At 57.1% G+C, this 27,097-nt stretch overlaps 1 protein-coding gene across 1 annotated transcript in view; it reads left to right on the plus strand.

The window, feature by feature from the left end:
- Positions 1-15,468: 15,468 nt before the first annotated feature.
- BICRA (BRD4 interacting chromatin remodeling complex associated protein) overlaps positions 15,469-27,097 on the plus strand; it is a 16,470-nt gene continuing 4,841 nt past the window's right edge. The window contains exons 1-8 of the mRNA XM_082496765.1: positions 15,469-15,514; positions 16,025-16,067; positions 16,562-16,627; positions 17,990-19,963; positions 22,906-23,538; positions 24,683-24,872; positions 25,715-25,842; positions 26,341-26,466. Of these exons, the coding sequence (XP_082352891.1) occupies positions 15,474-15,514; positions 16,025-16,067; positions 16,562-16,627; positions 17,990-19,963; positions 22,906-23,538; positions 24,683-24,872; positions 25,715-25,842; positions 26,341-26,466 (3,201 nt within the window). The 5' untranslated portion in view covers positions 15,469-15,473. The remainder of the gene's footprint in view (positions 15,515-16,024; positions 16,068-16,561; positions 16,628-17,989; positions 19,964-22,905; positions 23,539-24,682; positions 24,873-25,714; positions 25,843-26,340; positions 26,467-27,097) is intronic.

The raw sequence follows: 27,097 nt of genomic DNA on the forward strand, positions 1-27,097 counted from the left end.
TGGGCCCGGGACGAGGATTTGACGTAACGATACCGTTTTTGTGCTGTTTCTTCATGCTCTGCTGTCTGCGGTGACGCTTTCTGTTTACATCCGAAGACTGTAAAATATTGAACTTTCTTTTTTTTTTTTTTTTTTTTTTTGCTGTCAGTTCTTTGACAAGTAAACTGGTTGTGCTGCTCTTTGCTTTGATGATGGTGTTGATTATTAATTATTTCCAGAACGAGAGGACAAGGCAATAGGGGCACCTTTACCCTGATTGTTATCCAACACCGTTTGTCGTTTACCTTCAGGGTAACAGGCAGGTGAACGAGCCCCCTCAGCCAGTACTTCCCAGTCAGGAATCTTCGTTATTTTTTCTAACAAATCTCATCCTTTTGCTATCGACCCCCGGCCCCGCCGGTCTCTGCGCTCCTGCTGCCGCAGCTCGTCCCGTTAACGAGCCGGACCGATGCGCCTGCGGGAACTGGTCGGCGTTGAGTCGCTGTCTCTCCATCCTCGGTTTCTTCCTTCTTTTTTTTAGCAGGAGTAGCGGGGATGAGGAGGGGAAGCAGCACTCGGGGGCCAGAAAGAGGAGTGGACTCGATCCCTTTTGCCAAATACTATTTTGCTGCTTTGCTGCCGATCCGCCACCTTGTGCCAGCCGGGAGCTGGAAGTTCACCGCTGCTTTTGCTGCCGGCGACGGATTTCTCCTAGGCCGAATCGACGCTAAAAGATGGTGGCCTCCTTGTTTTGTTGGGATCTTGAGTTATGCTGGCATCCCCCACCTTAAAGCCGAACGCGTTCTTTATTTCAGAGCATTAATAGGTGAGATTTTAAGCGATGCGCTTGTCTGATCTCTCGCTGGCCCCTGCGCAGCCTGGTTGGGACCCCCTGAGTGAGGGCGCGGAGGCTGGAAGTAAACTCTGCCGTAGGTGCATACGTTTTGTACAGAGCTTTTTCCGCTAGAAAACACCGTTTGTACAGCTTCGCACTTCTCTCTCCCGAAATACTCGGCGATTTAGCTGTCGGGGGAGAAAAGCAGCAACCTCAAAGCGCACCAGAACCGCTCTCCTCCGACGCTAGGTTTGACCGAGGCCTTTCTTCCCGTCGCTTCAGAGGGGACATCGTCTCCGGGGGCCGAGAAACACTTTGCCCTGAAAAGCGTTTTGGCGACAAGTAAAGCATACCTCCTCGGTGCCGGTGAGCTGCCGCCCGGCTCCTGCGGTGCCGCCTTCTCCCCGAGACTCCTCGGCTTTCCCGGGAATCTCTGCGGGCGAAAAGGATTCCCTTCTGCGTCTCCCGGGCAGGAGAGGTCTCGTGAGGTCTTATTTTTTTTGAGTAGAAAGAGACTATTTCTGTAAGTGGGGCGACTTAGAGGCGGCGACGGTGTTTTACCTGGAGCTTTAGTGGGGGCTTTACCTTGTGTTTCCCCGTGCGTGGATGAGCCCAGACTTTCGGAGCACTTTTCCAAGGAAAAAAAGCAACTCGAGGGGAATGGTTTGTGACTCAGGGGTTTCTTTCCACTTGGTTTTTCGCTATGCGAGAGACTGAATACTAAATTTAAGTCTCGGTAGGAAAGAGAAACATTCAAAATCGTGGCGTTAGGTTTGTTGTTTTTTTTTTATTATTATTTTTTTTTTCTCGGTAGTGGCTAAATTTCATCCTGTAGCAGAGTGGAATTTTGGCTTTCAGAAACGGGCAGGTTGCCATCGCGGGCGTGAGCCGCTCTGCTCTCGCGCTCTGGCTTCTCACAGGTATTCCTCTGCCGAGCTTGATGTTTCCGAATGAACCGGTGAGCTTCGAGCGTGTGCTCTTCCGCTGTCTTTATTTTGACGTTTTAGCACCCTTTTTCCTGCCGTCTCACCAGAAGGGATATGTTATTGTCAAAACACGTGGCTTTAAAATACAGCCGGTCGCCTGGGAGCGGCTTCGTGTTCAGTCTCGGTCCTGTCGCGCTTGCCTTTTCCCTTTTTGACCGTAATTTGGGCTGGAAACTTGTCCCTTAATTGCCGGGTCCCGAGAGGCTTCGGGGAGACGCGCTGTGAGACCGCAGCCGGCTAATTGCGTTGCCGTCGTTGAGTTTACCGGGACTTCTTCTTGATTAACGGCCCCGCGATGCTAAAAGTTAGCGTAGGCTGAGAATAAATCCCGCATCGATCCTCAGCGGGGTCAGAAGCGGTTTCAAACCCGCTCGAGGCGCGGAGGCGAGGGGAGGGCTTTGACGTTTTCTGCCAGGATTCACCGGCAAAATAGCGACGCGTGCCAAAAAACCTCCGTCGCCAGCCGGGCCGGAGCTGTCCCCGTGGCGAGGCCGGCGGCCGCGCGTCGGTAATCTTATTGGTGGTACGGGCAGAGCCGGGGATTGCTATGGAGACTGAGCTACCGGTTTATCTCTTGAGGTGGTCCTTCCAGCCCTGGGCCTGTTGGCGAAGCCGAGCAGGGAAAGCTTTTGTTCTTCTTACCCTTTTCCCACCTGCTCCGTAAATAAACGGTACCGGGAGCTGTCGCACGAGCACCCCTCGCCCGTCCCGGCGTAAGCAGACCCCGAACACGGCTCCTGCGCTTCCCCCTCTCCCCCAGCGTCGTCGGCCCTTCGTTTCTTCGAGCGAGCGGGGAATGGCGTCTCTGCTCCGACACAGAGCGTTGTCAGAAATGGGCGGCGGGTGAGGCCGCATCTTTCCCCGTTCCCTTCCCCTGTTTGTGCGCCACCCGCGCTGCCCGTGTTCGTTTGAAATTAGTTTGGGCCGCAAAAAGCCCCTTTTGGGAGGTGCTGCCGGGGTGTCGAGGCAGAGGCGGTGGCTCTCTTAGCGTCCGCGGGCCGGCTGTGCGGAAGTGTTATTATTTTTTGTTTTGCCTTTTCTCAAGTAATACTCGATGTCTGACAGCCGCAAGTTGCCCGCTCAGCCTCGGAACTGCGTTGTCTCTCGTGGCTGTGGCGCTTGCACCCGTTCGGGATTCCCCGTAGGAGTTTTTTATGGAGAGGAGCAGCCCCGTCTCGTCAAGGCGCTGACGAGGGAGACGGAGGTATGGTGAGCTCTGCTGACACCGAGCCGGGCTCGCACGTCTTTCAACGCTGCCGGCCGTCCCCGGGGGCTTGGTGAGGGGCTTCGGAGACCTGCACTGGATTCTGTGCCGTCTCCGGAGCTGCTGCTTTCTCTGGGATGGAAGAAAAGGACGTGGAGAGCTGTGCCTCCCACCTTCGGCCGCTTTGGGCTGTCCGCTTTTGCCTTCTGGCCCAGCCGGCCTGCAGGAACCCTCGCCGCCTGGATGTCCCGGCACCCCAAAAGCCCCCCCCCCCCCCCCAAAATACCCCTCTGCTTTTATCCTGCTCAGCAAAGAAGCCGCGACCCAAAATTTCTGACTGGCGCTCAGGTTTTTATGCGGCGCGCGGAGTTGGTGGGCTCCGCTACGGTATGGATTTGTCTTGAACGATGCTGAAATGTTTCAAAATCCTCCAACGGGGAGTTAAAGCCGGAGCAGTCGCCGGCTCCTTCGTCCTCCTGGCCGGCGGTGGCTGGGCGAGGACTTGACAAAGCTCGAAAAATTCGGTTCCCTCCTTCCCGTAGGCCTGAGTTTACTGGGGGGAGAGAAACCTTTGTCCTCCCCGCGGCCGCGTTCCCCGTGCGATATAAAAACCGGAGCTTAATAACGGCGCGGTGGCCGGCTCCGCGTGAATCCCAGAGTTCCCCCTGTCAACTTCCCAATGTTTTTCCTTGGAGCCCTGGCTTCTCTGCCTCCCCCCCCCCCCCCCCCCCACTTTTGCTCCTTCTCCAGCAGCAAATTGATTTGATTTTTGTCGTTTTTCTCCGGAGAGAACTGAAAATCGGGCGCGAAAACGCCAGTCTGCCGTGGCTGCCGGGAGGCCGTAGGCCGGGCTGGCTGCAGGCAGAGGGCAAAAATACTTTAGTTTACATTCAGTGCGTGTTTGAAAGTTGTTTCTGCTACCATAAGTAGTTGAAACATTCGTTGTGGTTTTGACGGAAAGGTCATGGATTTGCGTGCGGGGAGGCATTCACCTGCAAAAAGCGGGTTTTCTTGCTCGTTTCGGATGATTTCTGGGGCTTTTACTGAAGGGAACGCTGTGAAATTGTTGGAGGGCTTAAGAAAACTGTCAACGCTTTTTTTTTTTATTTTTTTTTTTTTTTTAATCGGTTGTCATTAAAAGCGGCGCACGCTGAAGGCTTTTCAGCCAGCCGCTGGGGAGGCGTTTCGGCTTCAGCCCCGTTTCCCCGAGAGGACTGCGCGTAGTTGAGTCCGTTTCTCCCTTTTCTCTTACTTCTTCCTGAAATTTGCTCCTTTCTGAAATTTGCCCCCCCTAAAAAGCAGAAAGCACCCCGCTCTCCTGTCCGTTGCCCTGGTTTTGTGCCTGGGACTCGTAAATCTGTCTTGTCGGAGGTGGGGAGGACCTCTCTTCGTCTCCCCTTCCCCTCTTCGGCGGATTCTGAGGGCTGTCACACCTTTCCCTAGTGGAAAAACACCTTTAGGATACTCCGGACAGCAAAACGATGAGCAGTATCTGTAAGTTTGACCCAAAAAAAGGGGCCGAAACAAGGGCTGCTCCTTGGCTGGGTGAACGGGGAACGGCCTTTCTCCTCCGCGCGGTGCCGAGCTCCTTCCCCGCATCCTCTTCTCCCCCCCGCCCCGGAAAATTTCCCCCCTCCTTCCCCGAAAAGCCGAGCACTTTGCCTCCCATTGTATTCCTCCTCCTCCTCCTCCTCCTCCTCCCGCTGCGGTCGAGGGAATGCGAGTCTGGAAATGATTTTGAGGGGGGAAAAAAAAAAAAAAAAGAAAAGGAAAAAAAAAAAAAGCTCTGAGTTGATGCTGCACGGGGGGGAGGGGAGGGCGAGTCCCCGCTGCCACCAGGAAAACGGGTCCCTGACCCAAAAACGGGATGTTTCACCTCGGGACGGGGCACGGTGTTCTGCCCATGTGAAGGGAAGAGTTGTGGGGGGGGAAAAACAAACAAACAAAAAAGGTGAATAAAGATCAATAATGAATGAGTTACGGTGACGTGAGATAGGAGGGGAACTCGCTTTGGTGGATTTAATAATTTTTTGAGTAATAGTTAACCTAAAAACCGTACGGAAATATTTTTACGTCGTTTTTACCGGTGCTCCGGTAGGAAGAAATGGCCAAGGTTGTTGTGGAACAGCCCTCACCCGCAGCGGCCGCCTGTTTGCGACTGGAGCGAGCCAAAATCGGGGGTTTCCTCCCCTTTCTGCCGCTCCCCGGGCAGATTTGACTTGTTTGCTGGCGATTCCTGGGATTGGAACTCCTGGAGCCCGTTCAAAAAATGGGGGAGAGTCACCCCTTCGGTAATAAAAGATGGCGTTTTTTTTTTTTTTTTCCCGGTTCCTTTTCAGTGGAAAATGGGGTGCTCCGATTTTAGGGCAAATTGGGAACCTGAATTCCTTCTGGCTGGAATTTTAAAAGCGCTGTAATCTCTAAAATGGGTATAATATTACCGCTGTACTTCCCAGCGCGGGAGGATTTTGGGTCTAATGCACCGCAAAATGCCGCCGGCTCGTTAACGCTTTATATTGCCGCGGCGTTCGTCGCGGGGAGCTTTCTAAATTTTTTTGGCGAACTGGTAGATTGGAGGCGAGGGATGAGGGGCAGAGACAATTCTGACTTGTTTTAGTACGCTGCTGGGTTTGTCTTCCTGGGGAGTGGGCTGGAAGAGAACGTTTTATAAACCGACGCATCAGAAAACTTCCGATTCCCGTCAGGCGCCGGGTGCGTTTCAACTCTTCCGGCTGCGCCGCGAGAGCTGCGGGTGGCGAGTTCCACGGCAGGGAATTCCTGCCCTAACCCTGCAATCGCAAATGAGCGTGTTTCCAATCCTCCCATTCCCAATTTTTTCCCCAACCTGGGGAAAAATTCAGGTTCTCCGGGGGAAGAGACGGGCGGGCGGACGCGGGCGGAACGGCGCGGGTCGCTTTGGATGGCGGCGGGGACGGCGACGCGTACGACGGTTTGAGGAGAAATCTTGCTTTTCGGGCACAGGCAAAGCTCGTTTGTGGCTTTAAAATTCCAGTTGGTGCCGGGTGTGGGATGGCTTTTGGAGGAGGGTTTAAGGAATTCCAGCATCCGGGAATGCTCCGGTTCCCGTGGCGGTTTTGGGCACGGCTCATCCACGGCGGCGCTCGAGTGCCCGGATTTGTGGTTCCCGGTCTAATTCCGCCTTGGCGCTCCCAACCCGCTCCATAGCGCTTAAAATCGATCCGTTGCTGTCAAAAGCCCCACGTTTGGGGTTGGGTTATTGGTGTAAAAGTCCTTCTCTGTTATTTCCCCCCCTTTACGGTGGGACGGCGTAAAGCAAATATGTTCAGTACCTCATCTCCCCTCTGTAACGGGCACGAAGCTGCTAAAAAATTAGAGGTCAGTAAAAAACAGGAGCGTTCGCCTCTGCGGGGTCATCCCACGGAGCGGGATAGCGGGATGGGCTGGAACCCCCCCCCCTCCCCCCCGCCAGGGAATTCCGGGGCTGCTTCCAGGTAGATCTGAAGCCTTTTGAGTATTTTCGCTAAGGAATCGCCGTAATAAAAATCCCAACCCCGGAGCAGCGGATTTCGTTTCTGGTGCGGGTCAAAACGGTGTTTTAATTACGTCTTGAGCGCTAATTATGATGATTGTGCTGGGGCGCGAGTTGGGCCTGGCTGAGTCTTTCCCTCGTTACTTCAAGCTGCTCGTTAGGCATCGGCTCCGAAACGATTCCAGAGGGTTTTCGCTACTCGGGGGGACTTTGAGGCATCCCCTCGTCCTCTCGCCGTGATTGTGGTCGCAGAAGGATTTGTGGCGTTGGCTGCGTCGGGTCGGCGGGAGACCTGTACCGAAAGGCGAAAATAAACCGCGTTGGATCAAGAATCGGTTCGGAGAGCGGCAAACTGTGGGAAGGCCCATTCGGAGTTCAGCCGTTAAAAATAGCCGTTTGTCGTTGGTATGTTCAGAATCTGGGCTGTTTCCTTTTTTAAGTTTCTGCTGGAAAAAATAATAAAAAAATACCCGTAACTGTTTACATCTCAAATATTTATTAGTACTGCGAAAATAAAGCATACATGGGTTGAGTTTTTCGGGTTGTTTTTTTTTTTTTTTGTTCCTGTTTTGGGGGTTTGTTTGCTTAGAAACATGAGCGCCGGATGGATTTCTGGAGGAATCCTCTCCTTAAATCCCATCGCCGGCAGCTGGGAGAGGACGCGGCATTCCTGCGGAGCCTGCATTGAAATGGAGATTTCCTCGATTCCCGGCCGGATTCGTGCAGACTCGGCAAATCCCTCAATGCAGGCCCTGTGGGGGAAATGATAATTTCCAGCTTTCTTCCCCCGGAAGATGCTTTTGTTGTTGCGAGGTTTGCCCTTCGCACCTTCTTTTTGGCGTAGGAGAGGAATCCGCCGGGCTGCTGGAAAAAGAGGACGATACCGGCGAAATAGGGGCCGGTTCCTTTTCCGTAGGCGCCTCTGTAATTCCCATTGTTGCCGATAGCGATTTACGAATGCGCCTTCAACTGTTTTTTTTTTTTTTAAAAAAAAAAAAAAAGTGTATTTTTTTAAAAAAAAAAAAAAAAAAAGTGTATTTTAATTTTTTTCCCCCTCCCTTTCCGGAGCGTGAACTGCCTGTGCTCAAACCTGGAAAAAGTCCCAAAGTTCAATTAATGGGGATTTAAAAGATAAATCGGGAGTTTCCACCGGGAGAGGTGCGAGCGACGGTGGCACCTTCGGTCTCTGAAGGGGCACCGAGTGAATTTTGGTTTCGCGTTTTGCCTCCGACGCCGGAGTTTATCCCGATAGAAATGGAAATATCTCCCGTTTCGGTACAATCCCGAGCGTATCACCCCTCGGCAGGAGGAACTGTTCGAATCGGCCGTGATTGTCCTCGAGGTTTTCCAAAGGTCACGGGGATAATTTGGCCATTGAAGCCGGAGACAAACAAAACCTCCCAAAACAACCGATTCTGGGAATGAGACACTTCTCTTGGGTTTAGGGAGTTGTTTTCCCTGTCCGCCGTCTTGCGCTGCTCTCTGGGGACGCGGCTGATAAATTGACCGTTGGTGCCGGGAAAGAGGGCGCTGAGGAAATATTTGGTGCTTCCCCCACCGCCTCTTGTGTCACGTAAATTCGCCGGAGAGGGGGTTTGGGTATCTTCTGCTCTGATCCTTCTGCGATTTGGGTTTCCTCACTCAAAAACCCCCCAAACCAAACCAAACCAAAAGAACCCCAAACCCTCATGTTTTAAAGCGCGCGGCCGATGTTCCGGGCAGACCCCGGTCTTCGGCGGCTTTTTATCAATGACCTCGCCAAGAGGAAGCCTGAGAAAATCGGCAGGAATAAAAGTAAACTTGGGTAAAACCTAAAAACCGAAAGGAAAACATGGGATTGGTGTGGAGGATATAAACTTGGTGCGCGAGGTGTAATTTGAGCTTGCTCTGCGGTGGGAGCCCGAAACGCGGCGAGAATGAAAGGGATTCTGTCTGGAAGGAAGGAATATTTGCCCCATGCGAGTAAAACTTTCTGAAGTGACGGCGCGACGTCAGGAGCTGCTGAAAACTGCGTTTCTGGGCACAGCCACGTCCCCTCGCCCGTCCTTTTTAAGTCACGTGACCCGTATTTTCATACTGTATTTGTTTTGTCTTAAGAACATGGGTGGGGTGAAAACGCCCAGCGCGGCAACTGCGAAACGCCCGGAGAGGCGACTGCGCGTTGGCAGTGCGTCCGCAGAGGCGGCTGCCGCCGTCGGTAATTAATAAAAGCTCGTTGAGGGTGTCGGGGAGGGGAAAGGGGTGTTTCTTGGTGGCAGCGGAGGGACGTCTGGGGCTGCTTTTTCGGCTGGACCCTCCCCGGCGCCGCAGGGCCCTCCCTCAGCAGCGGAAAACGATGACCTGCGAAGCAGCGCCGCGCCGTCTCGCCTCCCTTCGCCGTCAGGCCGAGGATGTCCCCAGATAACGACACTCCGGTTTCCCTGTCCTCCTGGGGCCGCCGAGGTCGTTAATGGCTGCGTTAATGAGACGTAAATGCTATCCGCCGCTTCAAACATGAGGTTTAATAACGTTTACACCTCACCCTGGTGTAAAAGACGGCGCGGGGTGGGAGTCGGCGGAGGGTTGGAGCCTCTGGGGATGATTTTTGTGCTCCTTTTCTGGTTCCGCCGATCCCTTGTGCTCCCTGGTCCCTCTTTCCCCGAAAGCAAAGTGGCACTGGGGACGAAGCGACGTTCCCCTTGCGGGAAAGGCAACGAGTTTCCCAGGAAAACTTAATCATCGACTGGTTTCAGAAAGCCGGAGGAGAAACGCTCCGGCTTGCGGAGCTTCAGCGAAGCTTGCAGAAACCGAATTTCACGAAAACGTTGCCGTTCTTTGCCTCATCCATCTCTAAATTGTGACTTATTTCTGTCGTCTCGTGAAGGAGAGATTTTTTCTTATTTTTTTTCCCCCCCCCCCAGACACAGACGGACGACGAAACACAGCGGCTCTCGCGGAAGGGAGGCTGACGCTGCCTCGGCGTCGCTGCCGGTGCCGGCAGGCCCTGAGCAGCCGGGGAGACCTCCGGCGCCAGCCTCCCCCTGCAACGCCGCGTCGTCAGAAACAGTAATTTAACCAAAAGCAGCCGTTTCGCTCGGGCGTCCTGACTCCCAACAAAGCTCCGTGCGTTCTGCGGGGAGATTTGCTGTATCTGTGTTCAACACCCCCCCCCCCCCAAAACCCACTGTCGCTGATGTGGTTACAACTCGTGTTTTTAAAGGTCGGAGGGGGACGTCGCACGGAGCTGTGTCGACCTCGAGCTTTTCCGGATCTGCCGCCGCGATGCTGCGGGCGGCGGCAAATTTGGAGCGCTTATTCCCTCGGAGCGAAGTCCTCCAGATGTGAAAGTCTTTGGGCTTTGGCGGGGAGGACGTGGGGCGGGCGCCGTGCCCTTTGAAATACCCGACGGATTTGGAGCGAAGGGGCGGAATTACGGATGGGGCCGGACTGGAGACGCCATCTCCGTCCCCTCCGGAGGATGCTCTGCCCTCTCGGTCCATCCAGCTTTTTTTTTGGGGGGGGGGGGGGGAGGGGGGCTTCTTTCAGCTGCCGGTGATACTGTTACGGAAGAGGGAGGGAAAAATCCTTCTGTTGGATCGTCTGTTCGTTTTCAGCTGGGGAAACGGGGAGGAAAAGGGGGTTCCCGTTATTTTCGTCAACCGTTTTCAGCCGTGGCTCCGAAGCGGTCGGAGCGAAGGGGTGGGGGGCTCTGCTGGTGCCCCGGGCGCCGCTGGAGCGGAGCGGCGGTTTTCCGCCGGGTTTAATTACCATCCTCTGTAGCACGGTTTCCTAACGCCGCCGCCGCTGCCGCCGCGAGTCGACCGCTCACCTCTCCTTGTCGGTTCTTTCGCGATTTGTGGCCCGGCGGGGTTTGCTCTCACTCCTGTTTACCTTTGCAGCGCCACTGATACCTACTTCTAAAAACCGCTACTTCCCCTTTGGAGCAGGAGACCTTTTCTCACCCTAATACTGAGCCGCTCCTGGGCTCGGCAGCCCGTTTCCCCCGGGGTTCGCGAAGGCGATTTGGGGCTTGAAGGGGGTGGCAGCTCCGTTTTGGTGCCATCCCCGGTGATTTACCGGTGCCGGGGCGGGACTGGCAGCCGGAGCCGCGTTCAGCTCCTTGTCTCGGGGCGGTCCGGGGTGTCCAGAGAGTTATCTCAAACGTTCCTGGTGTAATGCAAAATATATTCTAATCATTATCTCTAATTACAAAGGGAAGCTAAACCACAGAGGAATAATGATTGTAGTGTCTTAAATATGATAAAACAAAGAATAATTAACAATTAAGGAGCAGATAGGCCTCCGAAGGGCCCGGATTTCCACGGTCACATTCAATTCCTGCCCTGTCGCTGCCGGCTCTCGCCTGCCGCGGGCGCAGGGCAGCGTCGGTGAAACCGGTGCCGGCCGCGCTCCCGCTCCCTTCCTCCGCCGCGTCCCTCCGGCCGTCCAGGCACGAGCTGTCCCGGCTGGGGCTACGGCCGGGACAAGGCTGGTTAAGACCGAAAGCGAAAGCCGCCTCCATGGTGACCCCGGGGCACTTTTTACCACCAAACACCCAAAGTTTGGGCACGTACGAGGAGGAAATCGCGCTGTAGAGACGGCGGAGGTTCTTTCCTTTCCTGTTCGCAAACAGCGGGCGGGAAATACTTAAACCCTGTTCCCCTTTTTGGGTCTGCGCCCCCGTTTCCTCGGGATTTGACAGGGGGGTTTCTTTTCCTCGCCGGGATAATCCGGGAATTAGGGATGCGGTTTCCCTCTGCTGTGGCAAAAGGAAAACTGCTTGTAATCTCTCCAAAGTGGTTTTTTTTTGGGGGGGGGGGGTGTTTTGTTTTGTTTTGTTTTTTTCTGTCTCTTTTTCAAGAGCTCACCAGGACGTAAAGTTCGGTGTTTTCCTTCCCGGCGAAAGGCTTTTCCTCCCATCGCGCTGCCGTTCCCAGCTCCGCGAGCGTGTGGCGTGCGGGCGAGATCTAAAAATAGGCGGACGTGGAGCGTTATCGTATAATAAAATCAAGTCAGAACTACTGTTGGCACGAAGCGTCCCCTGCGCGGAGCGGAGCGGAGCGGAGCGGAGCAGAGAGCGAGGAGCCGCAGAAGAGGCTGCGGCGTCTGATGTTGTTGCCGTCGGTTCGGCACAGCTGTGACCGAAACACTTAAACACGGCTTTTGCCAAAAATCTGTTCTTCTTGTGTTCCCGTAAACAAAATGGGGAAAACCGCCATCCAGCCTGAAAGCAAAATGGGGCTGTAAAAACATCGTCGTGTGTTAGGAAGTTGCCTCGTTGCCTTTCGCCGGGGTTTTTCGCTCGTTGGCAGGCACGGCGCTGCCAAGAGCGGCGGTTCCTGGCCGCCTTTCCCCCTCCCCTCCCCTCCCTAATTACTTAATTTCTGGGACGAGGCGATTTTGAATGTCGGAGATTAAAAGGGAGGTGGGATGCGAGCGCTGGTGTTCCCTGTCGCTTGCCAGTCCTTTCCTGGGAAAGAAAAATGCTTCGCCGAAGGTGACTTCAGTGAAAACGTCACGTGTTTTACCCGCTCCCTTTTTGAAATCTGTTTACAAGCGGAGTTGTAAACCGCGTACGGGTGCGGAATAGCCGAAATCTTCCGGGGGCGACACCAGAAACGTTCGATTGCAGTGCGGAGATGGGATCAAATGCTTAAAATAACTCCGGGGGAAGAGAATCATGGCAGGGTTTGCTGGAAACAACCGGTGGGGTCGGCTGGGTTCGGAAGAGGAGCGCGCCTCGGAAAATCCTTGGAACTCCGTCTAGGGCAATTTTCAGGTTAATTAAACAGCGCCGTCGTGTTTTATACGCGTTTAACGGCGGCGGGAGAATCGGCTTTCCGCCTTGACGGTAGCGTTACGAGCGTGACTTGGACGTGAAATAACGTCAGTCAGCGCTTCCGTCGGCATTTATTATTTATTTTTCAAGCATTTAGGGCTTCTCTCAGCCTTGCAGGTTTTCGGCTGCGCGGCGCTCCTCGCAGGGCGGCGCCAGGAGGGAAGCGTTGCGACGATGTGAAGCGTGTGGGCTGGTCGCTGCCGGCGGACGGCGTTGGGGACATCGTTCCGTTTCTTAAGCGGAAGGTGGCGAAAACGACGGGGGGAAAAAAATCAGTTCTAGAAGTTTGCAGAAGATAATGCGCATTTTTGGAATAAGAGCAAGCTCGCCCCGCGCGGGGGAGGGTTTTGTTTTTTTTTTTTTACGTTTTAAAGGTGCAAAAATTGGCTCTTTAGGAACAAAATGAGGCAAAACTCGCTGTGTGTGTGAATTACCTGGAACGCTTGCTGGCCGAGGTGTTGAGAACATCCGTTTTTTTATTTCCATCAAAGAGCCTCAAATATGATTTCCCGCCTATAGATGATCTCGTCTCTCTGCTCACATCATCTCCTGTCACACCCGCGAGGTCCAGAACCCTTTTCCTCTGCTTCCCGGCCCAAAAGAGCTTGAAATATTTGTGTAGTCCTAAAAACTCCTCTGCCGTAGGTAAGCGTGGTTTTGGCAGTAGAAATCAATGAAAAATTATATCTACGGAGCGCGCGAGCCTGTGCTGGAGGCGGAGGGAGGACGCAGCGAAGAGGGATGCTCGCTGGAGGCCGAGCGGCTGTTTCGAACGAAACCAGCCCAGCGATGTTATTTTGGGGGTTAAAAAGGGGTAAAATGGCTCAGTTCGGGTCGCCGATTAATCGCCGTTTTGGTGTTTCCGGCGTATTTTGGTTTCGTTCTACCCCAACAAGAAGGAAGACCCATCGAATCCAGCAGCGAAACGAATCCTGTAGGAAATCTGTTATTCCTCTGTTGGGAAATCTGTTATTCCTCTGTTGGGAAATCTGTCGTTCCTCCCTTCCTTTTTTTTTTTTTTTTTTTTTTTTTTTTTTGTTGACTTCGCACTCGTTTTATCAGCCGACACCGTAACTTCCCGGCCCTGCCCCGTGGTGACGCCGCCGCTGGCCGTGCGTGACGTTCCGCTCGTTCCTTCTCCGTAGCAAGAGCGCGTCGCCCTCCGCTCCTCCCTGGCGCCCTTTGCCTGGCCTGGAGCGATAAAAATCATCGGTTTTATTACGTGTCTTTAAGGAATATCGTCTATATGGGGTGAGAATCCAGGCGGCGGCTCTGCCGCCCTGGGGAGATGCGGTGGTGTGTGTGCCCCCCACCCCCCTCCCGGGTAAGGGGAGATTTCTGCCAAAAACTTGGAGAAAATCCTCTGCGTTCTGCATTTCTGTAGTTGCGTCGTTACTCCTAAACACTCCGCAGAACGCCAGAAATCGTGGAAAAATTAAAATAACGCGGTCCCGTATTCTGTAGGCGGAGCGGCGCCCGCTCTCCAGGTTACGGTCTTCTCCGGGGTAATTAGTCGCGTATGTAGATTATTCACTTGCTGGGCCTGAAAATAATTACAGCCAACAGACACCTATTGAAGGCAAATTGTTCAAAACTGTGAATTTCAGCCCGCTGAAGGGGTGTTTATCCTGCGGTCGCTTTCCCCATTTTTTTTTCTTTATAGTCTACAGAGGTAACTGACTCCTTTTTTCCCCCCGTCTCCGTGATTTTTATTAGTTGACTCGTTAGGGGGTTTCGTACCCCCTCCCAGACCGCAGCTGTGCAGCAGATCTGAGGAAAAGAGGGGAAACGCCAAGAAAAAAGAACCCACCACCCCCCACCCCCCCCCAGCGTGTTCCAGACCTGGTGGTTAAAAGGGGGTTGTGAGGAGGGGGGCGGGGGCCAGACCTCAGGTTATCGGCGGAAAACCTTCAGTTCCACCTTCTGAAGCAAAAACGCCTCCCAGTGTGTTTTGCCGCAGTGAAAATTTAGGGATAAAGGTGCCTAAATGTGCCGTTTTTTTAAATTGCGAGTTATTGCCAAGCTGTGCCTGCGGGTGTCGGGATCTGGCTCGCGCTGCCTGCCGGCGTTGAGGACCCGGGCTGGGGTCACCGGTCCCCCTTGGCGGGCTGAAAACGGGCCAAAAACCTGCCGGTTTGGGTTTTGGAGTGAAACCTAACGTGAGCGCGGTGGAGGGATGGGCAACCATGGTGGAGGGATGAGCGTGGCAGAGGGATGAGCGTGGTGGAGGGACGGTCAACCACGATGGAGGGATGAGCGTGATGGAGGGACGGTCAACCACGATGGAGGGATGAGCGTGGTGGAGGGGTGGTCAACCACGATGGAGGGATGAGCGTGATGGAGGGACGGTCAACCACGATGGAGGGATGAGCGTGGTGGAGGGGTGGTCAACCACGATGGAGGGATGAGCGTGGTGGAGGGGTGGTCAACCACGATGGAGGGATGAGCGTGGTGGAGGGGCGGTCAACCACGATGGAGGGATGAGCGTGATGGAGGGACGGTCAACCACGATGGAGGGATGAGCGTGATGGAGGGACGGTCAACCACGATGGAGGGATGAGCGTGGTGGAGGGACAAGCAAGTCCCTCGGCTGCTGGTCACAGGCTCAGCTGACCACGCTTTTGGCTTCCCAGTTGTCTCACCCATAGCCATCACTCGAGGAACGGTGGTGGAGATGGGTGGCTTGGCCACCATCGGCTTCTCCAGTGGGGAGTGACAGCGGAGGAGGTGATGGTTCTCCTGCTGCTGGCCGCGACCTTGCGCCGCTGGGTGCTCCGGTCCATCTGAGCGACCCTCCTCTGGCCACAGGGCCCATCGTTGGCCAACGTTGGACTGGCGTCTTCTTCCACAAAGCCGCTCTCTGGGCTGGTGGCCCCAGTTGGGATCAACCCATCCCACCCACGTCACCTCCTTGAGCTTCGTGGGGTGTCTGGAGTGGTGGAGCCTCCTCTTGGCGTGTCCTCCGTGCCCTTGGGGTGTCCCCCACCGTCGGATAGCAGCACGGCATCGTCCTCCTCCTGGCGGTGGGACGGGGAGGGGGGGCGAAGCGCGGCGGTCGGGATGGAGGGAGCGAGGAGCATCTCCCGGCCCCTCCGCTCTCCCGAGGGTAACGCGGTCTCTCTCCGCTCTTTGCAGTTGACATGGATGATGAAGACGGCCGGTGCCTGCTAGATGTAATTTGGTAAGTGAGCGCCGCCGCGGCTCTCCTGCCGTTACGGGGAGAGGCGGAGGGGTGGGAAGGGGCTTTTTGCCGCCCTCGGTCCGGCGGCACGTCCCCCGGCTTCTCCAGCGCCGGGCTGCGTCTCCCACAGCCCAAAATCCTCCAGGAAGGGGTCCAAACCCGTCCCCACGTGTGGGTTGGGTTCCTCCCGTGAAGCCGAGAGCGCAGCGGCCTTCGCCGGGGCTCTGCCGCAGGAGGTTTCGCGGGAGGAAGGAACATCCGCGTCCCACCGCTAACGCGAAGAAGTCCCCTCCCGCTGATGCTTTGCCACCAACTATGAATTTACCTTCTCGCAGCACTTATACGTTAATTTATGTCTGTAATAAGGCGTAGCCCTCGAAGTAGAAATCGGTGCACGTCGTTAGCGACTGCGCTGAGGGGCAGCGCGTTAATTAGGGAGACGCGTTGGGCTGCGGACAGGCCGGGGCTCAGGTGTGGCGCCCCTAACCGCTTTCCCGTGTTGTTTTGCAGCGATCCTCAGGCCTTGAACGATTTTTTACATGGATCCGAAAAGGTGAGCAACGACTCCTTTCTATTCCCCGCCCACTTCAACCCAAACTTCCTTTTTTTTTATTTTTTTTTTTATTTTTTTTTATTTTTTTTTTTTAATCCTCTGTTTTAACAAAGCAACGAGTTTCTCTAAAGAAAGAAAAACCCCAAGTTCAGGATCTTTTTAGTTTTTAGGACTTTTTAGGACCCCGGCCGAGCGCAACCGGGCGGCTCTGCCCGTGTGTGGAGCAGCCCGCCGGGGTTTCGGGGCGGTTTGAGCCCAAACGGGGTGTCTGCCGGCAGGAGACGGGGACGGGGAGGGACGCTGCCGCGCCGCTGCCCGCGGGGGGAGAGCTCGGCGCTCTCCAGGCGCTGCCCGTCAGCCCTCCGCTCGTTTTTACTTTTTTATTATTTCCCCCCCCCCCCCCCACACACACGCTTTTTTTTTCTTTTTCTTTTTTTTTTTTTTTTTTGCCATACTATATCTAAAGAAAGTAAATAAAATCTTTTTAATTACAGATTGACAGTGATGATCTCCTGGACAACACAGGAGATGCAGCCAGTGCCTTTTTTGAAGGTGCTGGGGTATGTATTTTGAATTTATCCTTGGGGAATGTCAGCTTAGAAACCTTTCCTTTTTTTTTTTTTTTCCTTTTCTTTTTTTCCCCCTCCCCTTTTTTTTTTTTTTTTTTTTTCTTCATTTCCCAGGCTTGTTTTTCATCTGTTTCCCAGATCTAGCCCAGGAGGCAGGGATTATTCCCCAAGATTTCTAGAGAAATAGCTCCGACAGGTTCCCCGCGCGACGGGGCAGAACACTTTGATTTCACGTGCAGCCGGAAAAAAAAAAAAATAAAATAAAAAAATCTGCTTTTAACCCGGGCAGAGCTTTGAGGCTGAACAAAGCGAAAGGTGCCACCGCGCTCCCCCTCCCCCCTCCCCCCCCCCCCAACAAGGGCGGTGGAGATAAATTTGGATCATTCGGAAGTTTAAAAACAGTTTGTGAGTTTGGGAAAAATCCCTCCCGGTTTGGGAAAAATCCCTCGGCCTGGGGCGCTGCCTTGCCTTCCGCCGCAGCCAAGGGGAAATATGTGGAAGCAAATTCGAAAAAATCCTCTTTTATTTTTCCCCTCCTTTCCCCCCCCAGAGCATGGGTCACTCTGCATGGATAACATTCAAGCATGAATCATTATTTTTTTTTTCTCTACTTCCGTAAGAATCTTAATTTTTTTTTTTTTATTTTTTTCTTTTTTGTTCCTCCATCGCGCTTTTATTTTTTTACGACGGCTTTGGGTAAAGCTGCCGATGCTTTATAACCAGTTGAGGTTTACTTCTGCCTTGATTCTTTTTTATTATTTTTTTTTTTTTTTAGTTTTATTTTATTTTTTTAACTTTTTGGTCCACCCGTGTGTCTCTGGCAGACCCGGACAGCGTCGCGCCGCGCCGGTGGGGTCCCGGGTTAGGCTGCATGGTGCTCCCCCCCCCCTCCCCCAAGATTTCCATGATTCTTCCCGGTGCGGCCACACCCCGGCTGGAGGGGGCCACCGATAGCCGCGCGCGGTAGCCCGGGGCTGCTCAGACGTCTCCTGCGAGAAAAGGACTGCGTTTTCATGGCGTTTTTAAGCTTCTTACCAAAATACGACGTTCCCGTTTCCGATACGGGCTTTTAAGAGCAAGAGGGGGGGGGGGTGCAGAACTCTTCTTTTTGGTGGCTTAACGCACGAAAACGTCACCCACCCCTGAGCCACCTCTGCCCTCGGCCCCCTCCCGCGCTTAAAGCCCCGTCGTTTGGTGGCCGGCTCGCCCGCTCTCAAACGATGCCGGGCCTTAATTTCGGGATGCCGAAACGCTCTCGCCCCTTAGGGAGCGGAGGCGCTGCTCTCCCGCTGCTCCTCTCCAGCTCAATGCCCCTCTTCTCTCTTCTCCCCTCCGACCGGCAAATCCTCCCAGCTGCACGTACAAGAGTCCTCCGGCAACCACCTGAGCACCGAGCAGAGCCAGCCCACCACCAGCGTGGACCTCGACTTTTTAGAAGATGACATCCTGGGGTCGCCGTCCAGCGGCGGGGCCAACCTGCAGAACTCGGACCAGCCCTGCGACATCCTCCAGCAGAGCCTGCAAGAGGCGAACATCACCGAGCAGACGCTGGAGGCGGAGGCCGAGCTGGACCTGGGCTCCTTCCAGCTTCCCACCCTTCAGCCGGTGGTGCAGACGGCCTCCGACGGCACCCCGCAGATCTTCTCCGGCGGCGCCGACCTCATCGGGCTGCAGCAACCCGCCGTCCTCACCCACCAAGCCCTGGTGCAGCAGTCGGTAGGAGCAGATGTCGTCAACAAGGCCATCAGCGTTCAGCCTTTCCTCCAGCAGGTGGGCTTGGGGAACGTCACCATCCAGCCCATCTCCAACCTCCAGGGCTTGCCCAACGGCAGCCCCAGCGGGACGCTGGGAATCGGGCCGATTCAGGTGGTGGGGCAGCAAGTGATGGCCATCAACCAGTCGGCGCAGCAGATCATCGCCAAGCAGGTCCAGCCCTCCCAAGTGGCCACCATGCCCGTCGGCAGCTACATCACCCAGACGGCGCCCGAGCAGCAGCAGGTCACCCTCGCCTCCACGGGGGTCTCTCCGCAGAGCGCCGGTCTCGTCATCCAGAAGAACCTACCGACGGTGGCCACCACGACGCTGAACGGGAACTCCATGTTCGGCAGCGTGTCCGGGACTCAAGGCTCCCAACCGCTCACCGTCACCTCCAACTTGAGCAGCCCTTTGGTGCAGGCCCAAAACGTCATCATTCACAGGACGCCCACCCCGATCCAGCCCAAACCCGCCGGCGTCCTCCAGCAGAAACTCTACCAGATCACCCCCAAACCCTTCGGTTCCAACAACACCACCCTCACCATCCAGAACGAAGCCGCCCTGCAGCAGCAGAAGGCCCAGCAGAACCTGACCTTCATGGCCGGCAAACCCGGGCAGAACGTGGTGCTGTCGGGCTTCCCCCAGGGGCTTCCAGCCAACGTCTTCAAGCAGCCGCCGCCGCAGCAGCAAGCCCTCAGCAAGCCCATGAGCGTCCACTTGCTGAACCAGGGCAGCAGCATCGTCATCCCGGCCCAGCACGTCCCGCAGGCCATGCTGCAGGGCCAGAACCAGTTCCTCCTCCCCGGGCAGTTGGCCGGCGCCTCCGCCGTGCAGATACCCCAACAGCTCTCGGCCCTGCAGGCCAACATGGGAGGGCAGATCCTGACCACCTCCCACCCCGGCGGGCAAGCCCACATCATAACTAGCCAAGGGCCGGGCGGACAGCTGATAACCAACCAAGCCTTGCCGGCCCAGATCCTCACCAACCAGAACATCGCCGGCCAGCTGAACCTGGGCCAGGTGCTCACCTCGCAGAACGCCCACGGCACCGCTCACATCCTCTCGGCTCCCATCCAGCTCCAGCCCGGCCAGGTGGGTCAACCGGCTCTCTTCCAGATGCCCGTTTCGCTGGCCGGCAGCTTGACCACGCAGAGCCAACCTTCCGTGGCCGCTTCCTTGGGCCAGACGGGTCAGACGGTGATCCAGGGGGTGACGTTGCCCAACCAGGTGGCCATGCTCAACGCCACCGAGAACCTGGGCCAGGCGGTGAGCATCCAAGCCTCCGCCACCACCGCCAGCCAAAGCCCCGGCCTCGTCCAGCCCCAGCCCGCCTCTGGCGCCAACCTTCTGCCCAGCGCCGACCAGTCCTCCATCCTCACCGTCCAAACCGCCTCCCAGCCGCCCGCGCCGCTCCAACTCAACGTCCCGCCGCCGCCGCCGCCGCCCGCCCAGCAGCCGGTGACTTCCCAGCCCAGCCCCAGTTTGGCCTCCAGCCCGGAGAAGATCATCCTGGGGCAGGCGGCCGCCGGAGCCGTCATCAACCAGGACTCCATGCAGATGTTCCTCCAGCAGGTAAGCAGAGCCCCGCTGGGTGGTGGCCACCGCCTTCGCAGCCCGTTGGGTGTTTGGTGGCCGGTGGCGAGCGTGGCGGACGCCGAGCGTGGCGGGCTCTGGAGAGCGCCGTTTTCGTGCTTGCTTTACGCGCCGTACCTGCTAGAAGCGTTCCTCTGCAGCCTTAATTCTTTGTGTAGGGCAATTCCCTTCCTCCGCAGGTGGAATTTAAACTTGCCCGGAGCAACGAGCGGGGCCCGGGACCGCTCTGGCTGTAGTCGAGTGCCGTCACCTCGCTTTTGGAAGGAGGAGCTGGTGACGGCTCTGGCCAGGGTCACCGAAGCCACCGCCGGGGTGCAGAGGGGTCGGCGCTGACCCGGCGTTCCGCCTCTCGTCCCCGTGCTGGGGGTGGAAGTCAGCCCGCGGCGTGGGCCCTGCTTTCCCGCTCGGGGGTTTTCCACCTTCGTTAGCTCGAGTGGGGCCTTTAAAAATTAATTGGGCGTCTCTAGAAGCAAAGGCAGGGGCCGGGGTGGGCAGCGACTCGTTGCGAGAGACCCCGCGGCGACGCGGTGGGTGACACCCACCCCCGTACCAGCGCGAGGAGGTCAGGGTGGGTCCAGCGAGGGCTGCGGACGTCTCCCATCTGGTCGTACCTACGGTGGGAAAGGGTTTGGTGGCGTTTTAGACGCCAGATTTGAAGCGTTAACGGGTTTTATTTATTCTGAAACTCGGAGTCGTGAAGGTGGGTGCTGGTCCGTTACCCACCGACGTCGCTGAATTGTCAGAGAAAGAGATGGGAAGAGAGCGAGCGCTCTCTATTTTATTATTATTATTATTATTATTATTATTATTATTATTATTTCAATAGCGGGAAGCTTTAAAATCCTCAGTTGGACTTGGTTTTGGCATAACGAGTAGCACAGCTACGCCTCTGTGGCTATTCGGGCTTTATGTTGCCAGGTCACTTCCCGGTATTTCGGCATAATTAAACCCAGGCGCCTGCCTGCGACTGAAGGGTTACGGTTCGGGCTGTGACGGGGGGTTTGAGGAACTCGCAACCCCCCTGAGATTTGGGAATAGAGGGAAGCCTTCCCTGGAAATAGAGGAAACCCATCCTGGAAATAGAGAAAACCCTTCCTGGAAATAAAGGAAACCCTTCCTGGAAATAAAGGAAACCCTTCCTGCGGTTGGGAGGAGCCGGGAATTTGTGATCGCGTTAAATATTACTGCGGTTTCGTTATCGGGCTGCGGTGGGACGCGACGGGTCCCGGTGCAAAGCCCCTCTCCCACCTCCAGAGAGAGCTCTTTCCCTCGCCGGCCGCACCGGGCCCGTCCCGGCTCTCCTTGCCAAGCCGTGAGCCTTGGAAGACGCCGTGGTGGTTTTCGGCAACCGCGGTGCCGGGAAAAGCGCGGGGAGGGATGCGGCGAGAGGCAGGCGAAGGAGGAGAACCCATAAACGTGGTCAGCGCTCAACGTGTGCCCCGTGCACGGAGCGTGCCGCCGCCATACGGAAAACTGACCCGGCAGCGGAAAAACAGCGCTGCCGCAGCGGGTTCGGCTGATGTCAGACATCTCCCGGCATTTATTTTTACTCTGCTCCTCTTTAAAGCTTCCAAACTCTTCCTCCGGTCCGGTTTGCGCCGCTGGATCTGCGCGTAGCCAACGAAAGGGCCGTGGTTTTGCTTTCTGAAGCGAAGCTCCACTCCCCGTGGCAGAAGGGAGAGGGGAGAAGCGCCGGGAGCGCAGCGGGATGCTCCCTCCTGCCCCCGGGCAGCTCCGCGCGAAAAATTAAGTGGATTTATCATTTGGCAAAGGCGAGCTGCCGCCGGGCCGGCCGTTGGGGGCTTCTTAGCCCTTTCCACCCCAAAACCACAACTCACAGCCCCGGGCGTGCGGGGACGAGCTCCTTCCCTTGCCGAATCTTCCCTGTCCCTCTGTCCGTCCGTCTCCCCTCCGAGCTCCGGCTGCTCCCGCTCGCTTGCCTGCAGGTCCTCACTAACCCTGAAAGCTGCTGCCGCCCTGCGTTGCTTTTTCTCCTCCTCCTCTCCCTTCACGCTCGCCAGCCGCCGGCTGGTACCTTTTTGTCCCCGCCAGAGGCTTCGTTACCTTCCCCCCCCCCTCCTCCAATTCTTTATATTTCCATAGAGATTAGTAGTTAACGATAATTGCTATTAATCAGAGGGATGTTTCGAGGCAGAGCGCAGCTCCCGGGGTGAATCTCTCCCCAGAAATTTAACTAGCGGGACGCTGAGCGCGGCGCTCGCTCCGTTAGGGCTGTCCTCGTTAACTCCCCCCGGCCGGCTCTGGGAAGCCGATGGCCAACGGATCCCCTTCCCCGGCGGAGCGGCAGCCGCAGATTTCCATCGGCTGCGGGGGGAAAGGAGGGCGGGATGTGTCCCAAGCACCGCTCCAGCCAGTCCTGGGGGCAGCGGTGAGGGTGTTTTTGGGGAAGAAAACTAGAAAACGCTTCTTCCCCGGGTCTCACGGGGAGATGGGCTCGGCGTCCCTCTGCCTCGGCTGAGGCGGCCGGTGGCCCGGAGCTGCTTTTGGAAGCCCAAGCGAAGCCCGGATAGATGCCCTCCTGCAGTTTTACCTTATCCTGCCCCCGAAAAGGCTTTTAAAAGTGACACTGGGGCCCGCTCAGGGCTGGGCGAGTCCGGCGGCGATGCCGTTGCCCCCCCCAGCGCCCCCCGGGTGGGACGGGGGCCGCCCCGGCAGCGTTCCCCAGGGGTGCAGGGAGGGTGCTGAGGGAGCAGGAGGCGGTTTTCCCGGGGCTTTGGTTACGGCAGGAGGCAGAGATGCTCCACGAGCCGCTTTCAGAGCGGTTTGCGCTGCCCGCGCGGCTCGCCGTCCCGCTCGAGGGAGCCGAGAGACGCCTAAATAATAAATAAGGGGCATCTTCGAGGGCAGAACTCCTTCCTGAGCTTCGACTAACCTTCTTCCTCTTTCCTTCTCTGTTTCAGTTACCCGCAGGGCAGCAGAAGCTCCCTGGAGCCTCCCCGTCCCCTTCGCTACCTCATCCTCCCCTGGGGGAGAGCCCGCAGCTCCCGGCCGCCCACCTCTCCCAAATGCAGTCCCCCCACCCCTCCCGCCCCCCTTCCCAGCCCCAGCCCCTCTCCCGGCCCCCCTCCCGGCCCCATTCCCGCCCCCCTTCCCAGCCCCAGACCCTCTCCCGGCCCCCTTCCGAGCCGCTCTCCCGCTCCTGCACCCCGCAAGCCCCCATGCCCGGCTTGTACGTCATCCAGAACCAACTGGCCTCGTCCCCCCTCGGCGGGGGGCAGCACCCCCTGCGCCCACCCTCCCAGCCCCAGCCGCCCTTCCAGCCCCCGCCGGCGCAGGCAGAAGCCGCCCCGCCGCCGGCGCAGCTCCAGGTCCAGCTCCCGGCGCCGGCGGAGGTTCAGCACGCCCATTCCCCCCATTTCCAACTGCAGTTTCCCACCCAGGCTCAGATCAAACCCCCCACTCCCACCCACGCTCTCCACCTAACCCCGGAGCAGCAGAGGAGCTTTCCGATGGTCCCGAGCCAATTCCAAACCCTCCCGGCCATCCCCAACCCCGCTCCTCAGCAGAAGCAAATACTGGACAGGTTCCAGCAGGTAAATAAGCGCCGCCGAGGGTCTCACGCCGCGCCGCCGAGGGTCTCGCCGCCGGGCGTAGGTCAGGAAGGGGGGGGGGGGGGAGAAGGCAGCGTGGCAAAGCGCGGCCGCCAACCTCCCGCCCGGCGCGGGGAGACGAGGGATTCATGGCGAAATGGGAAGCAAAACCCCTCTGGTTCCTCCCCAGCAGGTGCCGGGGGGGGCGCTTCTGCCGTAGAGCTGAACCCGTGTGCTTCCCCCTTCTTTTTTTGGGGGGAGTTTTGGGGTACCGAGTGGGTTTGTGCTGTGGGATACGTCCGGCTCTGCCGCCCGTCGCCGCAGGAGCGAATAACGTGTCGCGCTGGTAGGGGAGGCGTCCTCCGCGGGTGCCGTTTTACGTGTTGGTTTGTAAATAAGACAAAGAGGAGGCGTTTGCGACAACAGAAATAAAAACGTGGCCCGTTCTGCCGTGGGGAGGGTCCCCCCGGGACCTGTCCTGCCCGCGCCGGGGGTCGGATGCTGCCGGCGTTCTGCGCAGGGTTTGGGGCTGGGTCCGTGGCACGCCGCGTTCCCGGGGGGATGATCCGGGAGCAGTCCGGTATCGGTGCCTCGTTGATGCAGGGGGGGGGCTCAGGGACTTCCCGGTGAAGTAACCCCCCCCCCCAAAAAAAAAAAACCAACAAAACCTCAGGTTTTGCAAATTAAACGGTGGATATTTCTTTTATATTCGCTCGGGGCGCAGGAGGAGGAGCGGGGGATGAAAAGGGCAGTGCTCCAGGTTGGGTTTATGTCACGGCGTAGTAACGGAAGGCAAACTCCCCTTTTAAGGACCCGGTTTGCTTTTTTTTTTTTTTTTTTTTTTTTTTCAAGCGCCCACGGGCCCCTTGCCGTGGTTTCGAGCCCGGGCAGCGGCGGGGCTGGACGGGGGGGGGGGGGGGGCTCGGCAGGCGCCTTTTCTGCCTCTCTGCCACCCCTCTCCCGGCGCTGAGGTCGTGGGGAGGGACGGGGCCAGCGCGGCAAACGCGCCCTCCCCTCCTCCCGCCTTGGTGCCGAACCACTGGCGCTCGCGGGTGCCGAAGCGATGGGTTTAGGGCCGGTTTTCAACTTCTGGGTTGGTGTTGGTGTTGTTGTTGTTGTTGTTGTTGTTGTTTTTAATCCCCCGCAGGTGCCCCAGGGGATCATCCTGCAAACCAAGCAGCAGCCTCCCACCAGCCAGGCTTCCCCCGCCCTCACCCAGTTCAGCAGCCCGTCCTCCTCCGTCCTGGTGAGCGGCCAGGGGCAGCCGGTGACGGTGACGACGACGCCGGCCCCCCCGCACAGCCACGCGCCCGCCGCCCTCCCGCCTTCCACCGCAGGTTCGTGCCGACGGCTCCAACTCTCGGGCGGGATAAAATACGGGAGGGCATCCCGGAATATGGGCGTGCCGGCACACGGGTATCCCAAACCACGAGGATCCCGGCACACGGGTATCCCAAACCACGAGGATCCCGGCACATGGGTATCCCAAACCACGAGGATCCCGGCACATGGGTATCCCAAACCATGAGGATCCCGGCACACGGGCATCCCGGCACAGGGGTATCCCAAACCACGGGCATCCCGGCACAGGGGTATCCCAAACCATGAGGATCCCGGCACACGGGTATCCCAAACCACGAGGATCCCGGCACATGGGTATCCCAAACCATGAGGATCCCGGCACACGGGCATCCCGGCACAGGGGTATCCCAAACCACGGGCATCCCGGCACAGGGGTATCCCAAACCATGAGGATCCCGGCACACGGGCATCCCGGCACAGGGGTATCCCAAACCACGGGCATCCCGGCACAGGGGTATCCCAAACCACGAGGATCCCGGCACAGGGGTATCCCAAACCACCAGCATCCCGGCACGTGAGCATCCTGGTGCACGGGCATCCCGGCAAACGAGCACGGTGGTAGAGGAGCGTGCCGGCGCCCTTGTTTTGGGAGAAGTGGGGTGCTGACGCCGGGCTTGGCACGCGAGGCGAAGGCGGTGGGGTGCAGGCTGGCCCCGCGGCGAACTCCGCTGTGCTCCTGCGCGCTCGGTTTTCCGGATAAAGCTCGCTCCGTGGGGATGAGACGTGCCGGGGGAATCCGGGAGCTCGTTGGTTATTATCTGGGCTTGAAGGTAAAAGATGAATCCCCCCCCCCACCTCTCTGGTTTACGTTTGCCAGGCATTACCGCCCCGGTTCCTGCGGAGAGTAAAACCTTCTCCGGCGTTTCCACGCCGATTTCGGCCGGGAAAGGGGCTGCAGCGCAGGGGAAGTCGGGAACGCCTCTCGCCATACAGCAGCCGGTTCAGGTGAGGAAGAGTTTTTCCGTGGTTTTACCCTTTGATTTCAGAGTTTTCCACCTTGAGAGTAAACAAATGTGCCAGCGTTTCCTTCTGTTTTACCAAAAAAGGCAGGATTCCTTTCCAGAAGCTTTTTTTTTTTCCCCACTTTTAAAGTGCTGCGAAGCTCTGAAGATGGTACAAAATGATACATCAACGAAACTTTGGGAGAGGGAGGGACTTCTGTTCCTCCTCTTCAGGAGGATCGATGACTTGCCGCTGGTTTGATGGCACGTCAGCGCAGTCGGCGCGCGTTTCTGGAAGTACTGACTAGAATAATTCCCGTTTTGTGCAAAAAAAATACGTCTTAAACTTGTGCGGGAACCCGTCTTACGCTCGGGCAGCCAGGACGCCGCCCGCGAGCTCCTCCGCCCCTGCCCGCCGTCGCGTTTGGGCGACGCGTCGTCGCGGGGCGGAACGGCTCCGGGACGGTTTAATTCACGCCGTTGGGGGCCGTTTCTTCCCCAGACGAAGCCCGGCGTCATCAGTTCCGTCTCGGGCCTCAACCTGGCCAAGGGTCCCCTGCAGATCCAGGTGGTGGGGAAAGGATTGCCGCAGCTCCTGCCCTCGGGCCCCGTGCAAGGCCAGCAGCTGGTGAGCTCGCCGTGCTCAGACCCTGCCGTCCCCTGGGCTTTCCTTCGCCGTCGTCGCGCTCCGCGATTTCCCTCCCGCGTCTCCGTTCCCTCCCAAGAGGAGGAACTTCCCCCTCTCCCCGCGCGCGAGCCGGCTCCTTCTCCTCCTCTTTCTCTCCCCTTCTTTCTGTCCCCCTCTTTCTTTCTCTCCCCCCCTCTTTCTCTCTCCCCTTCTTTCTCTCTCCCCCTCTTTCTCTCTCCCCCTCTTTCTTTCTCTCTCCCCCTCTTTCTCTCTCCCCCTCTTTCTTTCTCTCTCCCCCTCTTTCTTTCTTTCTCCCCCTTCTTTCTCTCCCCCTTCTTTCTCTCCCCCTTCTTTCTCTCCCCCTCTTTCTTTCTCTCTCCCCCTCTTTCTTTCTCTCCCCCTTCTTTCTCTCCCCCTCTTTCTTTCTCTCTCCCCCTCTTTCTTTCTCTCCCCCCCTCTTTCTCTCCCCCTTCTTTCTCTCCCCCTTCTTTCTCTCCCCCTCTTTCTTTCTCTCTCCCCCTCTTTCTCTCTCTCTCCCCCTCTTTCTTTCTCTCTCCCCCTCTTTCTTTCTCTCCCCCTTCTTTCTCTCCCCCTTCTTTCTCTCTCCCCCTCTTTCTCTCTCCCCCTCTTT

The sequence above is a fragment of the Vanellus vanellus genome (assembly GCF_965231255.1).
Source record: "Vanellus vanellus genome assembly, chromosome: 31".
In the NCBI taxonomy this organism is placed as follows: domain Eukaryota; kingdom Metazoa; phylum Chordata; class Aves; order Charadriiformes; family Charadriidae; genus Vanellus; species Vanellus vanellus.